Raw genomic sequence first — 19,998 nt, 5'->3', positions numbered from 1 at the left:
CCAGACAGGGATATGAATTCTAGCATGACCAAACAGGATTGCAAGTGAGCAATAGAGAATAGTCCAAGGCAAGTTTAACCCAGCAAACCATAAGCTGATACCAGAAATAATACGTTCTCAATCCAGAAAGAAGAAGGCTTTATTATATCATCAAGGTAATTAACAATTTATGATTTAACAGCAAATTGGGTATTGTTACAATCAAAATCCAGAAGAATTTTATTGGTACATCACTGCCCGCACAAGTCAAATCTCAAATCTCTCAAGGAAACAGGAATCACTGAATCCATCCCCCTATTTTTGTAGCGGACTTTGGGGAAGATTATGTGAAGCCGAAAACTTCTTACAGTTGGGGAACGATGTCAAAACCCCTTGTATCAGAAAAAACGTGTGGAAATCACACAGAAACCTATCCCACTGAAACCGAAAAAATACAGAAATAATCTTGACCGGTAAAGGAAGAGAAATATTTGAAGCTTGAAGTCCTCGCTTTTAACCATCCGAAACCACCATCTACCTAAAAGCTTGGAAAACTGCACCACTTTACATCATTCCCATAAACCCCAAATGATAGTTTTTCTAAAACCAAAAACTGTCTGGGTTTTGAAGAGGATCAGCTTCAAGCTTCTAGGAAATATGGCAACACCGATGCTTTGTCTGAAAAAAAATCGCGACGACATCCTGGTCCGTGCCTTAAATAGTAACTCACAACTCAACTCATAGGGAAACGCACAAAATGATGATCACGAGTAATGCAGGTGTTAGCTCAAAAGAAACACAAGCTGAAGATGAGTTCCGGCAAAAAAAGATCACAATAGGATTACACTTGATATTTCAAAAGTTTTTCCTTCACTGGGGGCTCCAATGCAGACATGTACTGGTCCCATGCTCCATTACTGAGCATCTGTAATCACATTCATTGTCAAACAATCATGTATGAATCAATGTTGCCAACAAGTTATTATAATAGGAAATGAATTTACGTTAACCACGTACACAGTGATAGAAAAGAAGATCCCCTTTGTATTGGAAATTCTACACCGAGGAGTTTTAGAACACACATCCAAAGAACAGGATAGAGTAAATGATTTCAACTGCTTTGGAAGAAATAATTCCAAAACAAATCCATTTTGCTTTAGGTTTTAGGTTGCTCTTTTCATTTTCCTTTCTCTTTTCCTAGTGAAGGTGGGAAAAGGGTAGGAGATAGTAGGGGGGTTTTCCACTTTAATTTTTCCTGCACAAATTTGCAACCTTCATGTCCTCGTCCACAGAAAAAACAATCTGAAAAGGGATTTTTACTAGAAATTTTTTATTAAGAAATCAATAGCTTGCACCATATTTCCAAGGGTTATCAATATCATTTTCAAAATACTTGACTTCCATGACATTGAAACGTGGCCAGAATTTATTAGGTAAATCATATCAAACAAGTGAGATGCATTTCTGACCTGTTTATAACCATGCAACACCTGGCAAACTTCATTATGTAGCTCTTCACTTCTTATTTCCTACACAAATAGGTTTCCAGGCAATAAAATATGAAATCATTTCAAAAAAATAACTCATAAGATTCAAGCAGCAACACCATCCTTACATGCCAACTTGCGATCGCTTTGCACATGAAAACAAGTGAACTTAGAGCTCCAGAAGGATTTCTTCTGACCTGAGATGTTTAGAACACCCAACCATAAGTTTAATTATGCATCCAATTCTAATAAAAAAAATTTATGAGAGTAAAGGCATACCATTGCACATAGACCTCGGAAGGCATCCTCTTTCTCAATATCATCATGTATCCTGCCAAATGTTAATCCTTTGTTAATTTTATGATTGCAAGAAATGTTCCATGAACATAGATGAAGATGGACTGATACTTACTTGGACAAAGCAATGCACCATGATTGCATGAAATGCTCCATGTGTGGTGATAAGATTTCAGGACAAACCCATGCAAGCCTCCCAAGTGTGATTGCACTATTTTCTACGAGTGACTTGTTGTTCAGTTCCTGCTCAGCACCAGAAATCACATCATAAATATCATGAGCAAAACGCGCACACAATAATAACATGGAGACCATTACCTCTGAATGTTGGAGAATTGGAACCAAGCATGGCATGACAGTCATAACAATAGGAGAGATTTCTTGATGAACCTGACATTGTAAGAAGCACAAAATCAAAATTTGTCACCATTAATTAAAAAAAATGAAAACAAACAAGAAGAGAGCTGAACAGCAAGTCTCATTGTATTAAAGTAAGTGCATTTTATGTCCTTAGGTTCACCCAATAACCTCTTTGTCCATTTCCCAACTGGGTCTTAAATTTCCCAAGTCATGGCATGCAGATGAAAAATGAAGATGAGGCAGAAAAAAAATGATAACAAGATACTGAATTCATTATATGCCATATTTTTCCAGCCACCACCATCAGCAATTTTGACAATAGGACCACACCACAACAATACTGAAACTTTGGAACCCGACAAGAATAAATAAAACTGCTATAACGTTAAAACATACTTCACTCTTACATTCTACTGAATATTAGTCAACTATACATTGCAGAAAAGCCATCAACTGACCTTAACTGCTAATTCTCCAATAGCCCAGCATGCGTTATTTGCTACTGAAATGCTTTCCTTCAGCTTAGGAGTGTACTGCATGAAGCATTTTTGTTATGCAAATATGCTGCTGGCCAACTATAGTGCTCATAAAATCAAGACATGAGATTCACTAACCAGTTGTTTGGCTGCAGCGTCAAGAAACTCAGGCAATCGGGGGCGCAAATGAACAGCACATACCTAGATCAAAAAAAATCACCATAAGGCATTGATATTTACCAAAGGTAAAATAATAATGAAGAACCCAAGAGCCGGTCACTAATCTTGTGGCTCAGGGTTACCTAGCTGCCTTTTCTTTAGACTGTCACAAGAGTTAACTTCCCAGCTCTGAAATAGTAGCAAGGGAGTGGAGAGGAAAGTTAAATTCAGTCAGCAGGTGCATGTAGTTCCAACTTACTCTTGCAAGGTCACCGAGGAGTGCAAAAGCACTTTGCCGAACATCAGAAGCATCATCCATGCAACATTGCAGAAGCAGGTCCCTTAAATTGCTTTGTGAAACCTGCTGATGGAACTTCATTAGATTATTCAACAAGGAAGACACGTTTGCAGCAAAATGCATGATTATAGAGCATCAAATGCACACAACACAATCCATGGTCAGCAAGTAAATATACGATGTGCACTCCATCAGTGCTATATCCAGAATGAATAAGCAAATTGTTAAATCTTAAACAAAGTACTCCTTTCTTTCCAAAGCAAGGTAGAAAAATTGCATTCCAAAAAAGCAACCAAGCTATAAGTCCACTGAACACAATAAATTTTTGCATTGATTCATGGGTGGATAGTATGAAAGAAAATTACAGAAAATTGCGTTGTACCTTTTTTTTTTTGGCAGAAGTTGAACCAACTTCATACAGAGGAGAACAAAATGAACAATTTCACAACGGAAGAAAAGGTTTAGAAGAAGAGGATTACCAAACTTTCTATCCCACTACCAAGACCCTCAGCAATTCCGGAGAGAAGATCAATTGAGCAAACAATGAATTCTTTATCATACAGAAACCCAGCCGTAACAGGATCAACCTGCAATAAAAATTTACTGAATCTCTAAAAATCCATTATCCAATAATAGGAGCCACCAAACAAGATTGTGATAAAGGCAACTAGAAGTAAAGAAATCTCAACAGGACAAGCAACTTGGCCACAAGGGGATATAAGTTCCTTTTAGAATAAAATCATGAAGTCATGGGTTGAGCAAGCAAACTTTTTATTTGCATTTGTTGGGCAACGAAAGAGTAACATAAGTCATAATTTCGCATGGTGGCCCATCAATACAGCACACCATGTGCAGGCTTGGCCTCTTGATAGTGAAGAGGAACCAATGTTCATTGGCAATCCCATCACTACTAAAACAGTCAATGAGAAAATAGGCAATAAAATGTGAGGCATGATTGAAAGTTGAAACTACAAAACATGGTTAGTAGTGCATAAACTGTTAAACAGTAGAGGCCAGCACTCAATCGCATAAAGTACAATCAGAGATAAAAACCACTCAAAAGCAGAATTTAAATTACTATGAGCATAAAACAAATCATCACTTCTGAATCATAAACTTTGTATGAAAGAATTTGCTCAAACCTTAGCTAATTGTTGGCTCTGAATTATGGCTATACACCTCTGAAATACAGGCTCAGCAAATTGAGAGAATCCTGTACCCAATGCCTGGAAGAAGAAATGTGCATCTTTAATCCCACTATAGTCTGAGCTACAGATCTTTAAAAAATGCCTTAAATCCATGACCACAAGTATATATTAGGGTGGGATGATTATTGATCTTAATAACATATCCCCATCTTTCCATAAAATCTGAAAGCATATAAGGACGTATCTTTCACTAACGTATTATTGGCATCATGTGAACAACAGGGACAGGGATAAAGGTCAAAAAAGTGAAAATTAATCACACCTGTGCTATGGATGTAAAGCACTCCAGCAGGGGAAAGAGATCTTTGTCTGAATTTGAAAGCTGCTGCCACTTTGCAATTAATGGTGGCATCAAAATTTCAAGATAAGCAGGCTGCAAATTACCAAGATAATCAATTCAGTTAAATTTCAAGTAAGACTCTCCACTGTATGCATCACTTGAAAGGAGACTGGAGAGGGAATTGAGGGAGCAAGAATGGGGGATCAATCACATGATGTTGAAACCTTATTCAGTTCTGCTCCAACAGCATCTGCTAGAGTTCCAATAGCATCATATACAATTCTAAGATTCCGTCTCTGGATCAAAAAACACATGTAAATGAAAGGCGGAGTCTAACAGTAACCATAAGCTGTTTATGAACTTATCAATGAAATCATCCAAATTACATCTAATCATTTTAACAGTAGAGGAGCTTTAGTGTCAAGAAGGAACCTGATATTTCCCGAAAGCACACATGAGGTGCTGTAAAATAATCTCTAAACGTGGTGCCAAGTCTTCAGCGGCTTCCTGCAAATGCAAATAAAGCATTAAGATATATGTAAATAATTGAAAAAAGAAGAAACAGTTAAAATGAACCTATTAGGACCTCTTCTAGTGTTGCAAAAGCTGAACAAGCAGCCTCTTGCACACGCTTGTTTGTATCCAATATTCTCCGTAGAAGACCCATAAGAACTTTGTCAAATTGTTCATAGCCTTTTTGATGGCCACTTTCCTGAATAGATAAGAGAAGAATTTTCAACTGAGTAATGCAGAATCAAAAGCGACAATGGATCATTCGTCCTTATAACAATAAGCAGGACAATAAAGTTGTAAGGAATATAGACAGGAAGCAAACACACTTGTGAAAAAACAGCTGCATTAACAAAAATGAACTGTACCTGAACAATGTATTTGCTGAATCGGGAAACTGTCCAACAGGAAATGCTTCGTATGAGGGGGAACTTCTCATCTAATAGAGGAATAAGGAATTCCACCATCTGCATACACAAAATATTTAAATTTCTGGCATTGACTAAACATTCTGAATCACCAAATTAGCAAAATAGCACTCTACTATAAAGAAAAAGGATGACAATATAAAATGGTGTAACAAAGAAGATACAAGCATCACAATCAAGAATACAGCAACTGCAAAATCACAGCCATTTCTAATAAAACTCACTGGGAGAAAGAGATAAAGGTGGCTTCAAGCCACGTACATGGATGAGAGCAAGAGAACAAACAATGAAAAAAAAATCAAGTTATGCATTAACTGCATAAGGCACTGGAAGGCCACCATGCACCAAATATGTAATTTCCTTCAAATTTCAGATTTGATTTCTGATATCAGACTCTTAATGCCTTCAAAAGTCTATCATATTTCTCTCATTCCATACTGAACTAGTTATGACTTAACAGATTTCCTAGAAAACATGAAGTCATAGCTGCATCCATTATACTCAAAACCTAGGTCATGTGCTTTAAGACTTCAAAAAATTATCACCTGAGACAAATGAGGATAAAGACCATCAATGCAACCCTCAGCAACAGCACCAAGTGCCAAAACTGCTGCTTCTCTGTCTTTCCAGGATTCATCACCGCTAGCAGCTAACTTAGCCTGCAGATATTTTTTTAAGTTACAATAGCTATTCAACTTGAGCATATAGATATAAGCATACATCTCTTGAATAACAAGATCTATAGTGATAACATAATAATTATGGTTGAAGAAAACAGTTCTTTCACAAGAGGTTTCATAGTTTCTTTTCCGGTTCTTTAGATTGCAAAAGCAAGACTCAAACTAAAGATCTAACCTCTCCCCACTATGTATGGATGTGGGGCTAAATGACCATTGTTATAACAAGATTTATAGTATTACAACTGTTACTATGCTCAAAATCAATTCTCTAGAGATAACATGCCGAGGACCAACTGCACCCACAATCTCTAAACTAACTTCCCATAGAAATATGTGCCATTAAACCTGTACACATAACAGATGTTGCAAGATCCAAATCAACAGCTTGATCCAGGAACCATATGATCTTTTGATCAACCAAGAGGACTAAGTGTTTCAACAATTAATCATCTGGACAATAATAAGGAAAAGATGGGTAACAAATCAAGGCAATAGCACTTGAAGGGAGACATCTCTACTAATGCACAATGGAGATGAAAAGTAAAATGCAAAAACAGTGCTTCCAATGAAATTAATGCATCTAACACCAAATAAGTTAACTACCTCAACAACAGGCATCAATGTTGGAAGAATCTCATCTCCAAACACATTTGAGAGAATATCAAGAGCAGCTGCACTGCATTTCCTTAAATTCCACACATTCACTATGTCATCATCCTGTTAATTGTACCAAAATATTGATTTAGAAGGATTTTCATCAATGACCTTGTCTTTCTACACCTAAAGCACCACAAATTTAAATAAGTTTACCAAATCATAAACTAGAGAAGCACATTAAATAAACATGTCAAGATTTTTGTAACTTACATCATCTTCCACGCTATCTGATCCATGAAATCGTGATGTATGGAACCGAGGTTTCAGATCCTGCAGAGCAGAAATTATACCAAAAGAGAAAAAATTATAGTTTCAGATGCAATACTTCAAGCATGAAATCTGTCAAGAAATAAAACAAACTAGAACACCCTGGGATTGAAAAACAAAAATAAACAGATTGAACCTGATCCCTGTCTGGGAGAGACTCATCTTCCTGCAACAATGAATTGATGCCAGGTAAATTAAGAATTATAACAAATACCTAGTCAGAATTGTCCATAAACATAAAACAACACAAAAGAGTTACCTCAGCCTCAGCGAGCGACTCATCATCATCAGCATAAGCCATGTTTGACAGCAAAACCTGAAAAAGTTTGGCCAGAGGTTTGAAAAAAAGTTGCATGTGACTCTGAAGAAAATAAGGTAACAAATGTATAAAGGGTTTATGCAGTACCGGAATCAGACGTGGCAAGAATTCTCTTAAGTTCTCAAGTGGTAACTGAGCATTACAGTATGCAGACCTGGCGATTATAATTGATATTAAGAAGGCAGTGTGAAGTGAAAGACATAAATAGTTATAATAACTGAGAAGGCATGCAAATGTTCAGCAGCGGCAAATAAGCTCATATGCAGCTTAAGTTGCATTTGCAAGGTTAAAGAGAATCAAATATTAATCTTGTTGATCATGATTAAAACAGTTTGGAACAGGACATGAAATGCTAACCAGGCCAAGATTTAAGATTAAAACACCAGATGACCACTAATTGTTAACCTAGGGAGCTAGTTTAAAGAGGGGGGCTAAAATTAACTTTACAGAAACATCACCAGACCATCAATGCCACCAACACTCTAAGAGTGCTCCGGACATCAGCACCATCACAAACCACCATCATGTTACCACTGACACCATTACTAGTTCACTACACTACCACCCCAAACACTACGACAAGGTCTCATACATTTTCAACTATACAGTTCATAAAAGATGTACACAATCATAGCACAATCGGTTGCCTCGACATTTATTTTTCCTAACATGAATTCATGTAAATCATTAAACCCCCTCTTCTTCTTTTTTTCCAACCCCAAACCAAAACAACCACTAATCCAAATTTTTTTGTTTTTGTACATCTGTGAAGTTAATGCTGGAGAGAGGAAGAAGCAAAAGTTCTTCTCCACTCCCAATACTAACAGTGCCACTTGCACTTCTGTTTCATATTGCCAACAAAAGTTTGGAAGCAAAAAAAAAAACCAAGAACTACAAAACAAATAGATTAGACGGGCAATCTACATCCCATCTCATACATAATGGAATCAACTTCAAGGTACTATGGTGTCTACAACCAATTCTCCAACCCAGGATGTCTAAGCTACAAAATTATCAAACATGTAATTTATGGAATGGAGGTTTACCAGAATTCACAGGCTTCAAGAGCCACTTCATCATCGCCATTCTTGTTGACTTGCAAGATATATTCAACTACATCTCTCAAATGTGGCTAAAAAAAGTGAAAAAGTCACATCAATGAAAAAAAAATTACAGTGGGAGCATAAAACATTATGGCACATAAGGCAATTATGTAACATAAAACTGAGACGCTCAATAGTGCAACAAGGCAAGTAAAAAACAACTAATAAGGGACTTGAAACTGAGGTAACAGACAGTACAAGTCCAATCAGAAAGAACATACATGAGATTAAATTAACAAGATACTCACCTCCAAGAAAGATGGCCGGACCTCAATTAGCTGTACAAAAGCTGCACAAACCTGTTCAGCACGGAGTTAGAAAATATATGGATCAGCACAGCCAAACTTGTGAAACAGAAGAGCAATAATCTGAATAGTTAGCAAAGATTGTATTTCAATTCTTTTTTCTGTGCTAGGAACGGAAACATGATATGATATATGCATCCCGACAAATAGCACCATTAAAACCCTACATTTTACAGTCAGAATACAGCAACTGATACAGAAAAAAATCAAAAGCGGCTAAATTTCTATTTTGAAGTAAATTAGATCCAATCATGGTGAGGCGATGAGAAAGTATTCACCAATTTCCGCACTTCTGCAGCCTGGTCATTAGCAAGAGCAAACAAACCCTGAAGATACTGATTCATAGATGCATAAAGAGCCTGCAAAAAATTTAAATATGTATTTACCAATTGTCTCTGAGAATCAAAATAGCGTCTAGCAGTTACTGGGAAACAAGATGGATGTAACAAAGAATACTCACAGCAGGCATTAACATAATATATTGATTCACAGAACCCAACGCAAGTTTTTTCAGCGAGGTATGAGGTGACTGGAAGAACTGTTCATGGCAAAACCAGGTTAACAAAATTAGCTTAGTTGGGATCATAAACAAGAAAAACCTCCAAAATGATCTCAGAGCTCTGAGAAAACACCCATCCAACCTGATATAATCGAGGAAGCATGATCTTAATGGGTCGCTCAGGTAACCCAGGCACATCTGAATCTAAAACTTGTGGAATATCCTCGCAAATCTACATCAAGAGAGCATTGCCTTAATACAGCAGTTATCACTACTCAACAAGAAAACACATCCTCTCATTAATATATTTCCCACAAAAACCATACCAACTACATTCTTATAAGTTTTCTCTTTGTCCAAATTCATCAACATCACACACACACACACCGGAGAACAAACACTAATAATTTACTTAAAACACTAACTCGTTCAAAGAAGAAGCAATCAACAATACCTTAGACAGAGCATCCATAGCGCCTTCCATGTGATTAAGATCATTACTATCCAAACAAGTAATGAGAGCTTGCAGCAACTCAGGCCACCCCAAAATTCCACCCAGTTGAACAACAACACTAATAATGGTCCCCACCGTCGACCTTATATGCCTATCCGCCGCTCCTAAACACGGCAACAACTCCGATTTTATATACTGTTGATACGCGGGCGTCATAGTTTTATACGCATTTCTTAGGTTATTTTTTAACAATAATCCCGCCGCCTGCCTAATCTCCACCGATTTCCCCTGCAATTTAAACAATTATAAATTAAATTCAGAAATTACCGATGCTCTCCACTATCGACGGAAAATTGATGAAAAAACTGGTTACCTCGGCGCGAGAAAGAATGAAGGCAAGGTAATTATTGAAATCGGGGAATTGAGAGAAGTTTTGAAGTTGTTGCCAAATCTGAAGCTTATCGGCGGTTGAAGTTGGTGAAATCTGATGCTCTAGTAATCCACAGATCTCCTTGAATCCTTCTTCCTGTGGCTGCCACGCCGCCGCTGCCGTTGCCTCCATTAATCTAATTCTTGAAGAAGATTTTGCGAAGAAGGTGAAGGAGTAGAGGAGACTCTTTCTCTCTTATTGTGTAGATTCTTTCAGAGTAATATTTTCTCTGCTCCCAACTAGTACAGTCTACTTCTATATATGCAAGAAAGACGGACAGTGTTGTCTTTTGCTGTTTTGCGTATTTCTGCGTGCTGGGGCGGGGTGTGGCGGGGGGGTTTTGTGCGGTAGGGTACAGAGGAGACTTGTGTGTTAACCCTCAGCACCGGTGGATGCCGTAGTTCTCAGCCGGTTGTTGATTGATGGGTCATTTCTAAAATAATATTATTTTATTTTTAAAAAATAAAATGACGTTATTTAAAAAAAAAAATCTTCAAATTAATTCAACCGAGTCTCGGTTGGGTTTTGTCGAGATTTATTAACTCAGCCTTTAAATGAGTTCAAGAAAAAATTCCGCCACTCGATATTTTAAATTAGCAAGTTCCCGGATAAATTTACATGGTCAGATTTTTTATTGGCGAGATGTTGGGTCCATTTATAGGATCAAGTTTGGTTACTGCCGATAATAATTGTTGTTATGATGTGAGTCATTGATTTATTTATTTTTTTAATTCGTAATTATATCTGGTTTAATGGTTTCTGATATCTAAATTTACGATCTTATCTTGTGTATTTACTATGTATGGTTATAAAATTAAAGACAATTAGATGACTTGACTATCAAGACATTGAATCCGTATCTTTCAGACAATTTGAATAGGAGGAGTGTGAAATGCAATGTCAGAGAAATGGCACGTTTTATTCTCAATCCCTACAAAAATATGTCTTAAGATATTAAAATCATTTGTGCTTGATGATATAGAAACTCAACTAGATAGTTCACACCCGATTCACAGTGGACCAGACTGATTTTTTTGGCGGCACAAAAAAGATGTTCAAGCACTGCCTTGTATATTTTAAAGGATGATAAAAAAATTCACCACTTGATATCATAAAAACATAATTAAGGCCATGTTTATTTTTTGGAATTCATTTTTTGGGAAATCACTTTCCAAACTTTCCTGTGTTTGTTTGCCATTAGGAAAGTTGGTCAACGGAAAACACTTTCTGGTCAACGGAAACACTTTTCGGTCAACGGAAAACACTTTTCGGTCAAAGAAAAATTTGGTTTGATTTATAGGAAAGTGTTTTCCCTTTTGGCTGTGTTTGTTTTCCGGAAAGTGGTTTCCGGGAAACTACTTTCCAAACTTTCTTGTGTTTGTTTGCTATTGAAAAAATTGGTCAACGGAAAACACTTTCCAGTCAAAGAAAAATTTGGCTTGGTTTTCAGGAAAGTGTTTTCCTGAAAAATTTGGGCGGAAAACACTTTCCGGAAGTTGTGAAAAATTTAGAAATGTCATTATTTGCTAATTATATCAAATTTGATCCTAAAACTTTTGATTGCTATATATAATTTGTTTTGAATATTTATTTTTCAATTTCATCTCTTAAAATTTAATTTTTATATTAATTTTGGTCCTTATTTTTATAATTGCTATTTGCTTTTTTCTTATCATTTTTTTATTGAAATTTTTTATCTATCAAATTTGGTCTTTATTCTTTTGATTTTTACTTATTTTATTTGAAATAATTTATAAAATGTTAATTATTATTATTTTAATTTCTTCACCTTTCATTTTTTTTAATTTTTTAGATTTGATCTCTATTATTTTGATTATTATTTATTTTATTTGAGATAATTTATGAAATTATATTTTTTTTCAATTTCATTCTCATTCAACTTTTTAATTTGTAAGATTTGTTCCTCATTATTTTAATAAACTTGAAAAAATAAAACATTAATAAGTTATTTTCCAGCTCATTTTCCATAACATAACCAAACACTGGAAAGTGTTTTCCAACTTATTTTCCATTACACTACCAAACATCGGAAAATACTTTCCCGGAATTCACTTTCCAAAAAGAAACTACTTTCCTGCAAACAAACGGGGCCAAAAAATAATATTGATTGTCAATCCCGATAATTAAAATGTATAATAATAAAATAAATAAATCTTAACAAACAAAGCACCAACAAAACCGGTGACGTTATCAAAACTCGTAAGTAGAATTATGCGGAAATGATAATCTAATAAAAAATAAAATAAAATAAAAAATATTTTTATAAAGATTTGAATTTTGAAAGATAAAATCGAAAAGGATAAAAAAATATCATAAAATAGAAAAGAAAACATAAGAAAATAGCAATGTTAATTTTTTAAAACAAACAACTTTAAAGGATATAACCGGGAAAGAAAACGATGTCAACATGTGTTAATTTTTTAGACTCATCACCTTGATTAATAACTAAACTGGAAGCACCACATTTAGAAAGCTACTATTTTAAAACTTGGCTCAGCCAGACAAGTTGACCTATGACCAGGCTACCCGTGGCTTAAACTAGGCCTAGTTTCAAGATAAATGGGGGGGATTGATCCAGCGTAAGGCGGTTAGGAATTCGAGTTGACCCATGTTTCGGTTAATACGGGGCAAATCCAGTTAAAACAAGGTCAAACTTCATTTTTTTAAGTGGTATCATTTTGACTTTTTATAAAACTAAAGATTCGGTTGACTTTTGTTAACTCGGGTTAACCTACTCGATTTACAACTTGATAGTTGTCTTTAATTGACTCCCGGGTATGGTATAGAATCAATAGGAAAAACCAAGGAAATCAAATCTCAATAAATCAAATGTCGAATGATAGAATAAAAAAATAAATGATAAAAAACAACAATTAAGAGAATAGAGACCTCGTTTGAAAAAAAATAAAAGATAAACTAAAATATTGTATTGAATGGTGAAATTTTTTTAAAAAATCAAATTAACAAATATATCCAAGATAAAAAAAAAATCAAGAGAATGAAGACCAAATTTTTAAAAAATAAAGATTATAGATTTAAAGGATGAAATTGAAAGAAAAATAAAATTTGATAAAAAGGCTAAGAATTAAAATTAGAATTCAAAACAATAAGAGTTGAACATTAAATATCATCAAATATTGAATCGAACGAAAAAATTGAAAGAAAAATAAAATTCTTAAAAGAATCAAGATAAAAAATAAAAATCAAGAAAATAAAGACTAGATATAAAAAAATAAAAAAATATCATGGAATAAATAATAAAATTAAAAAAAAATTAAAATATGATAAAAAAAACTAAGAATCTAGATTGGGACCTAAAAAGCGTGTCACCTCCTTCATATACCAACAACTTTTTTCTTTTAATTTAATTAATACTAATGCCAAATTGTTTTTGACCTCGCACAATATTAACAGAAAAAAAACATAATAAAAGACGGAAAAAAAAACCACACAATGTTAGCTTTAGATTATTTGACTCCAGGAGTACTCTAGGAACTAAATTGGCCAAGAAGAAGTAAGAACAAAAAACATCCATTACCTTGTTAACGTGGAAAATCAATTTTCAAAGGTATTTTAGATATTATATCATGCAAATCAGAGATTAAAAGATTCATTTACCCCTATTAAATTTTACAATAGCTTCAGTGAAAAACACTATATTGTCTTGAATTTTCAAGGACAAGACTATAATTTTATTGTAGAAATTCATAGGAAAATGTGAGTACAAGTACAGTGAAACATCAAGGTTTTTTTTTTATAATAATATATCCATCCATGCCCACAGCGAGGGACAGCACCTACAAAACCTCTTTGCTAACAGTCTGGTCAGGTAAAATTTATAATGGCTTGTTTATTCATAGTTGCCACGAAAAAATATATTAAATATAAAGTTAAAGGGTGTAGAGAAATAGTTTATAATAGCTAATTTTCATTTTGACCTATTTTTCCTTAATTATTGATATTAAAAAATGAAATATAAAATTAAAAAGTGCAGGAAAAACATTATTTTTTCACATTCATTAGTGCTGTGGATTACAATAGCAATTTATATATATATTTTTTATTTATTTTGATCTCTTTTTTCCTTTGGTTGTTATTTTTTTAAAATATAGTATCACTTTCCTAACAATTTTAGGATTATTGTTATCTTGAAGTCGTGATCTCTTTTAAAGCTAAGGGAAACACAAATTAAAATTGCTTCCATTATTCAGGTTAGAGCCATGACTTCAAGTGCCACCCGGGAATTTTTGTTCCTATGGTGTCTTGTTTAGCGATGATTGAGTGGAAGGCAAGGAATTATCTAGAGAAGAAGATTTAGAATTTGAGAAGCAACTTGAACTTTTGAACAGGCCAGCAGTAACAACTATTAAGGTCAGAAAACTTTCATACATTTTTAAATTTATTTATTAATCGCAAATAATTTTTTTTTCATTATTTAACCAAATACTAATAATATTATCGTGGACCTTTCAATCATATTTTCCTCGAAAGACAATACAGGGAGACTTATACAATTACGTTGATTTCTGCCATCAACCTGCTTATATGATCATCCATTATTGAAGAATCAAACATTTGATTTTAAGGTGTGGTTCGTAGCTTTTTATTACCTTGTTTAAAGTATTATACTAATATTTTTTAATGATTTTGATATATTAATATTAAAAGTAAATTAAAAATTATTTTAATATATTTTTAAATAAAAAAAATATTTTAACACCACAATTGTTTGTAGCTGTCAAGTACAAGCACCCAGACATTCATATGTACCTCTCATTATCCAGAAATCCAATTTGGTCGGCGAGGGGATTACATGTGTAGAGACATTGAAGTTTCTGTTTTCTAACAAAAGAAAATAGTGTTTGGTCATTGTTGTGGGGTAGGAAGAACGAAAATAGCAAACAAAAAAATGTGTCCCACTGAAAAGAAGAAGATCAAAACATAAAAAATAATTTCATTTTTCAGATAGTTTTAGAGTAAATCTTTATATCTCTAAGAAAAAAAAAACATATAAAGATCATGTTTCCATAAACAACTTGTACCCCTGCTGTTTTTTTCTTCTTCAATTTTTTGAAACATTATGACTCGGTGAAAATGGATTCAATTCTTCAAGTTTTCCCAATTCTCTTGTTTGAAAAGAATTTTGACCTGAAGAGTTGAATTCATGAGCTTCAGAATTGAAATCACTATATGGCAATTCCATTGGTGCAATTTCTTTAAGAATTGAACTTGGAAAAAGAATTTTGAAAAACAACTTTGAAAAAGCACTTTTATTTTCGTATCATTTTGATGTGCTGAATATTAATGTAAAAAATATTTTTTTAAAATAAAAAATATATTATTTTAATATATTTTAAAATAAAAAAATATTTTATGCCATGCAGATAAAAGAAAGAAAGGGAAAGAAATTATGAACTCAAGTCATTGTGCCAATTTTGATAGACGTGGTATTCTATTTGCACATGGTTTCGAGTCAGAAAAGCAATCAATTTTGATGGACTTTGACTTCTATGGCTCTTTATTTTTCTATGATAGACGGCGAAGAGGATGGAGGACTCGAGGAAAATAAATTTGGGTCTGGGGTTGGGCTGCTTTCTTCACGAGTGTGAATGATTTTGATGGTTTTAGCCTTGGACCATGTAAATTGTAGGAGTCCTTCTTCAGGTATTCCCTACTAGCTTTCATTTTGCATTGAGAAAGTTGTGCTATTTCCATTTATTTACATAATTGAATTGAAATCAATTCGTTCCAGACCATTGCAGGTGAAATCCCTTGAATAAAGGTTAATAGCAGAGGTAGTTATTTTCAATTTGGTTCGGTTTTTATTAAAAAATATATAATCAAATTAAATTTCTTTTTAAAAAAACCAAAATCGATTCAAACTGATCGGTTTTGGTTCGATTTTTTAGAACAAAAACCAGTTTAGACCGTTTTAACTCGGTTTTTTTGGTTTGACTTGATTTTTTTTTCGGTTTTTCTTGTTTGTGTTCGGTTCTGATCGGTTTTTTTAGTTTCAGGCTTATAAAATCAAAACCAAACCGGTCAGTTTTTTTTTAAATTCTAATCGGTTTAATCAATTTTTTTTTCACGATTCAGTTTTTTTAATTATTTGATTTTTGATTTTATCGATTTACTTAATTTTTTAATTTTTTTACTCCCCCTGTCTATATTTCATATGCACTAAGATAAACTACCCATTTGTATTCGAAAAAATCCAATTTCAATGGAGACAATATAAAATGCATTTTCTTCCTTATATTCAAACGTGGATGGGAAAGGCACCATGCCCCCCGACTCCATTAGGAACACAAACCCAATTATACATATTCATATTTTTTTTTCGTATCTTGTCATAAATGTTTCTCTAATGATAGGTCTCTTAAAATAAATTTGTTATTAAATTTATATTTTGATTATTTTTTCTTAATCATGGATGAGAGTTATAATAAAATTCAATATTCACATGAACTTAATATTTATTTTTTATTGACTATTAACCGTCGAATATTAAAATACAACAAAATAATATTAACGGAGAATCTCAAATCTGATGAAAAATCCCCCCCTCCATTACGAAGATCTTAAAAAATATATCCACACCCATATCTCTATTTTCTTCCTCTACATTTTTTTCTATCTAAACAAAAACGCTACATGGTCAACGGATTAAACATTCTTTGGGCCTAATAGAAATAGGCCCATACTCGGAACACACGAGCGCGTCCGCACCGACTTACCCGGCCCAAAATCATTATAAAACGTTTAATTATAAATCCCGGTTAAACCCGACCCGCTCAAACTCTGCTCCCCGTGCGATTCTGTTTCTCTCTGCCACACGCAGAACTCGATTAAATTCTCCCAGTGTCGTGACGTGAGGTACGTCATCTATATTCAATCTTCTAAAATCAATCCCCTTATTTTTGTTCTCGATTACTATTAGGGTTTCTTTAATTAAATTCAGGTTTCCTAGGTTTTCATTCTTCGATAATTGAGCCGAGTAGCTGTGTTTTAGGGTTTTACTGGGTTCGTTTTAGGGTTTCGTTTCTTCGATAATTGGGTGAGCTGAATCTTTATATATTGTGCTTTGACTTGCAGTTATCTAGTTTTTTGCGAAAACCATGGATGTTGATCACTATAATGTGCTGGGGCTACCTTCTGGGGAGGAAGGGGCGAAGCTAACTGAAAAAGAAATAGCGAAAGCGTATAAACTGAAGGCTTTAGTGTTGCATCCGGATAAGAGGCCGGATGATCCGAACGCTCATGAAAATTTCCAGAAGCTGAAGTTGTCATACGAGGTTCTCAAGGATGAGAAAGCCCGTAAATTGTTTGATGATCTTCTTCGAGCTAAAAGAGAGCAGCGTGCCCGTCGGGGTCAGCAGGATGCCAAGAGGCGGAGGATGGTATCTGATCTTGAAGAAAGGGAACGTGCTGCATTTGCTGCTGATCCTGCTGAAGTGGAAAAAAGGAGAGTAGAGAAGATTGACAAGGAGTTGAGAGCACAAGTGGATAAAATAAGAGCCATGTTTGCGAACAAAGGTGTGCCTGTGGTGAAGAAAAAGACGGTGGGAGTAAAGGAGAGTAGGATTGAGGAAGATGAGAAGAAAATACTTAATGTTAGATGGGAAAAAGTGGATAGCGAGGGCTATAGTGCTGAGAGGCTGAGAGAGTTGTTTTCGAAGTTTGGTGAGGTTAAAGATGTTGTTATTAGAAGTAACAAGGAAAAGAAAAAAAGAGGCCAAGCTCTTGTTGAAATGGCAACTGAAGAAGCAGCTGTAAGTTTACTTTTCCAATCAAAGTCTTGATTTACTAATATGGAGTCTGGGCATTGGATTTTTGCAATTACTTATGTTGTTTTTTGGTAGGTTGCTGCTTTGGGGAATGTGTATGGAAATCTTTCAAATCCTCTTCTAGTTTTACCTTATGGAAAAAAGGTCGCAGCAACAACGATTCCCACAAGGGAATCTGATGGCCTAAACATTTTTTCTGGGATTAATCATCAAGCTTATGAAGACAACATCTTAGAGAAGCTCCAAAAGGTAAGTTGAACCTTTTTTTAATCTCTATTTTTTTTTATTTGACTTTTAAGAGGAGCTTAGATTATGTGTGTGAAACATAATTTGAGTGTAAGTTGTATGTTCTTCTCTTAATTTTAATTTTAATTTTCATTAATAGATTAATTAATATGAAAACTCACACATGGATGTTTCTTTTACTACCATCTATTTTACTTGAATTATGTCTCCAGTTGGTGTTTAGAATCTTCCATAAAGACTAGATTTTTGTTCTTTGAGGTGCCAAATAGAGCAATCATGACTGTTGCATGCAACATATAGTGTGTGTGCAACATCAGCAAAAGTAGTGATTTGAGCAGAGTATTTGAAGCATCTCAGCAAACTTTGAGTTAGCTATGTTCTTGGATGATATAAGGGAAGGCTGATTGTGTGGATGAATATGATAGAAGTTAACTCGATGCACACTAGCATGGATTAGCCGTTTTTTTCTTTTCTTTAGGGGTGATGTTGGGTTGTGAAGGATGCAAGATCTTCTGAGATTTTTCTCATTTGGGAGATAGATACAGCATGGTGATCATTTTTTTAGCAAACCTCACTTGACTGGGATAAGATTGCGGAGTGACCCATGGGTGGTTATTCTCCCTATTTGGGAATTCCTTTTCCTGTGTCTCTACCTCACATGGAAACTAATTCTGTCAGTACCCTTCGTTTTTGGAGAATAAGGGTGAGGAATGTCTGTAATACTGTGATGATAGAACCTTTTGTGTCATGGAAACTACGGGGAGCCTATTTGCTTCATTTCTATGCAACAGATAAATATTTTCCTGAGTTATCTGTCTCTATAGGATCCAAGAAAATGATATCATACTTCCTTGCTGTTCTTTTATTTTTCTTCATGCATTTGTTTCCTGGTTTGTGTTTCTGACATGCTTATCTACTTGTACGCAGGCTGCAGAAAACCAACGGCAAAAGGCATGACTGTTCATTCAGAGGAAATACTAGAAATGTTGTATTTGTGGTTATGCTCACGAGCTAAGGGCAGTTTCCCATGTGATTGGAGCATGGTGGGAACTTAAAGAATGCATTTTCTGAGCAAGAACTTGCTCCTAAAGGCCTGGAAAAGAAACCAAAGAATGCGATTTCAAATAATTTTTCCCTGCTCTCCAGATCTGAATTATAACTATTCTTGTTCTATTTGTATGGATTATTTTACTTATTTAACTTTCTAAAATTGGGCAAGTTCTTGAAAAGACGCAGAGGACTGGCTTTGAAGTCTGCACTGTATATTATGCCTCCAAGCAGGTCTGCCAATTCCATCTATGAAGAGTGCGATTATGAAAATACATACTTCCAATCGATTGGGAAACCTTGGTGTAAACTTGTAAATGTGCTGGCTATTTTAGCTGAATATTGACATATCATTTTATGTTGTCCCTCAGCAATAAGAATTGGATCTATAAAATAGATGTTTTGCAATCTTTACCTTTTGTAGTCTTGAAACTTTTTAACTTTGTTAGTTGCTCTTATCCTGCCACAAATTACAGTGAACATGCAAAAGGGTCTTTCCCATCAGGGCATCTGGCGAACACCTCCTCGGCTGCAATTATACCCCATTGCTGGTGAAAACCACTACAATACTGCATTGCTGAAAACCTTTGTCTTTGCAAACTCATTTATAATAGGTGATCTTACAGGTTTGAATCTGTGCACGATGAAGGTTGTTCCTCGGATCAGAGTAATGAATGCAACTGCATTACCTGCCTGATCAC

General features: G+C 34.6%; 2 protein-coding genes across 2 annotated transcripts; one reads left to right on the top strand and one right to left on the bottom strand.

Moving 5' to 3' along the window:
• Positions 1 to 107: 107 nt before the first annotated feature.
• LOC133680020 (transportin-1-like) lies at positions 108 to 10,589 on the bottom strand. The gene is made up of 29 exons (XM_062102802.1): positions 10,140 to 10,589; positions 9,767 to 10,054; positions 9,455 to 9,544; positions 9,274 to 9,351; positions 9,092 to 9,172; positions 8,757 to 8,807; positions 8,452 to 8,537; positions 7,493 to 7,559; positions 7,346 to 7,402; positions 7,223 to 7,252; positions 7,030 to 7,089; positions 6,766 to 6,879; positions 6,028 to 6,141; positions 5,423 to 5,521; positions 5,131 to 5,256; positions 4,977 to 5,051; positions 4,769 to 4,840; positions 4,527 to 4,637; positions 4,199 to 4,282; positions 3,536 to 3,643; positions 3,018 to 3,119; positions 2,738 to 2,800; positions 2,582 to 2,656; positions 2,082 to 2,153; positions 1,879 to 2,006; positions 1,746 to 1,797; positions 1,595 to 1,663; positions 1,449 to 1,508; positions 108 to 904 (listed from the first exon to the last, which is right to left on the bottom strand). The coding sequence occupies exons 1-29, from the start codon at positions 10,326 to 10,328 to the stop codon at positions 821 to 823; spliced, it is 2,685 nt and encodes an 894-aa protein (XP_061958786.1). The 5' UTR covers positions 10,329 to 10,589; the 3' UTR covers positions 108 to 820.
• Positions 10,590 to 17,002: 6,413 nt separating this feature from the next.
• LOC133679157 (uncharacterized) lies at positions 17,003 to 19,711 on the top strand. Its single transcript, XM_062101664.1, has 4 exons — positions 17,003 to 17,093; positions 17,313 to 17,989; positions 18,080 to 18,253; positions 19,178 to 19,711. Exons 2-4 carry the CDS (start codon positions 17,336 to 17,338, stop codon positions 19,205 to 19,207), a joined length of 858 nt encoding a protein of 285 aa, XP_061957648.1. The 5' UTR covers positions 17,003 to 17,093; positions 17,313 to 17,335; the 3' UTR covers positions 19,208 to 19,711.
• The last annotated feature ends 287 nt before the right edge of the window (positions 19,712 to 19,998 follow it).

Source organism: Populus nigra, chromosome 19, assembly GCF_951802175.1.
Source record: "Populus nigra chromosome 19, ddPopNigr1.1, whole genome shotgun sequence".
Classification (NCBI taxonomy): domain Eukaryota; kingdom Viridiplantae; phylum Streptophyta; class Magnoliopsida; order Malpighiales; family Salicaceae; genus Populus; species Populus nigra.
The sequence above is the reverse complement of the archived record's forward strand: the minus strand, read 5'-3'. Positions and strand labels throughout refer to the sequence as shown.

Excerpts from the sequence above, each read along its gene's own strand:
- LOC133680020 (XM_062102802.1), bottom strand. The coding sequence starts at position 10,328 with ATGGAGGCAACGGCAGCGGCGGCGTGGCAGCCACAGGAAGAAGGATTC. Across the intron at positions 9,352-9,454 it reads TGCTTCCTCGATTATATCAG|TTCTTCCAGTCACCTCATAC; the intron begins GTTGGATGGGTG and ends TGCCATGAACAG. Across the intron at positions 3,120-3,535 it reads GTAGTGGGATAGAAAGTTTG|GTTTCACAAAGCAATTTAAG; the intron begins GTAATCCTCTTC and ends TTCCATCAGCAG.
- LOC133679157 (XM_062101664.1), top strand. The coding sequence starts at position 17,336 with ATGGATGTTGATCACTATAATGTGCTGGGGCTACCTTCTGGGGAGGAA. Across the intron at positions 17,990-18,079 it reads TGGCAACTGAAGAAGCAGCT|GTTGCTGCTTTGGGGAATGT; the intron begins GTAAGTTTACTT and ends GTTTTTTGGTAG. Across the intron at positions 18,254-19,177 it reads TCTTAGAGAAGCTCCAAAAG|GCTGCAGAAAACCAACGGCA; the intron begins GTAAGTTGAACC and ends ACTTGTACGCAG.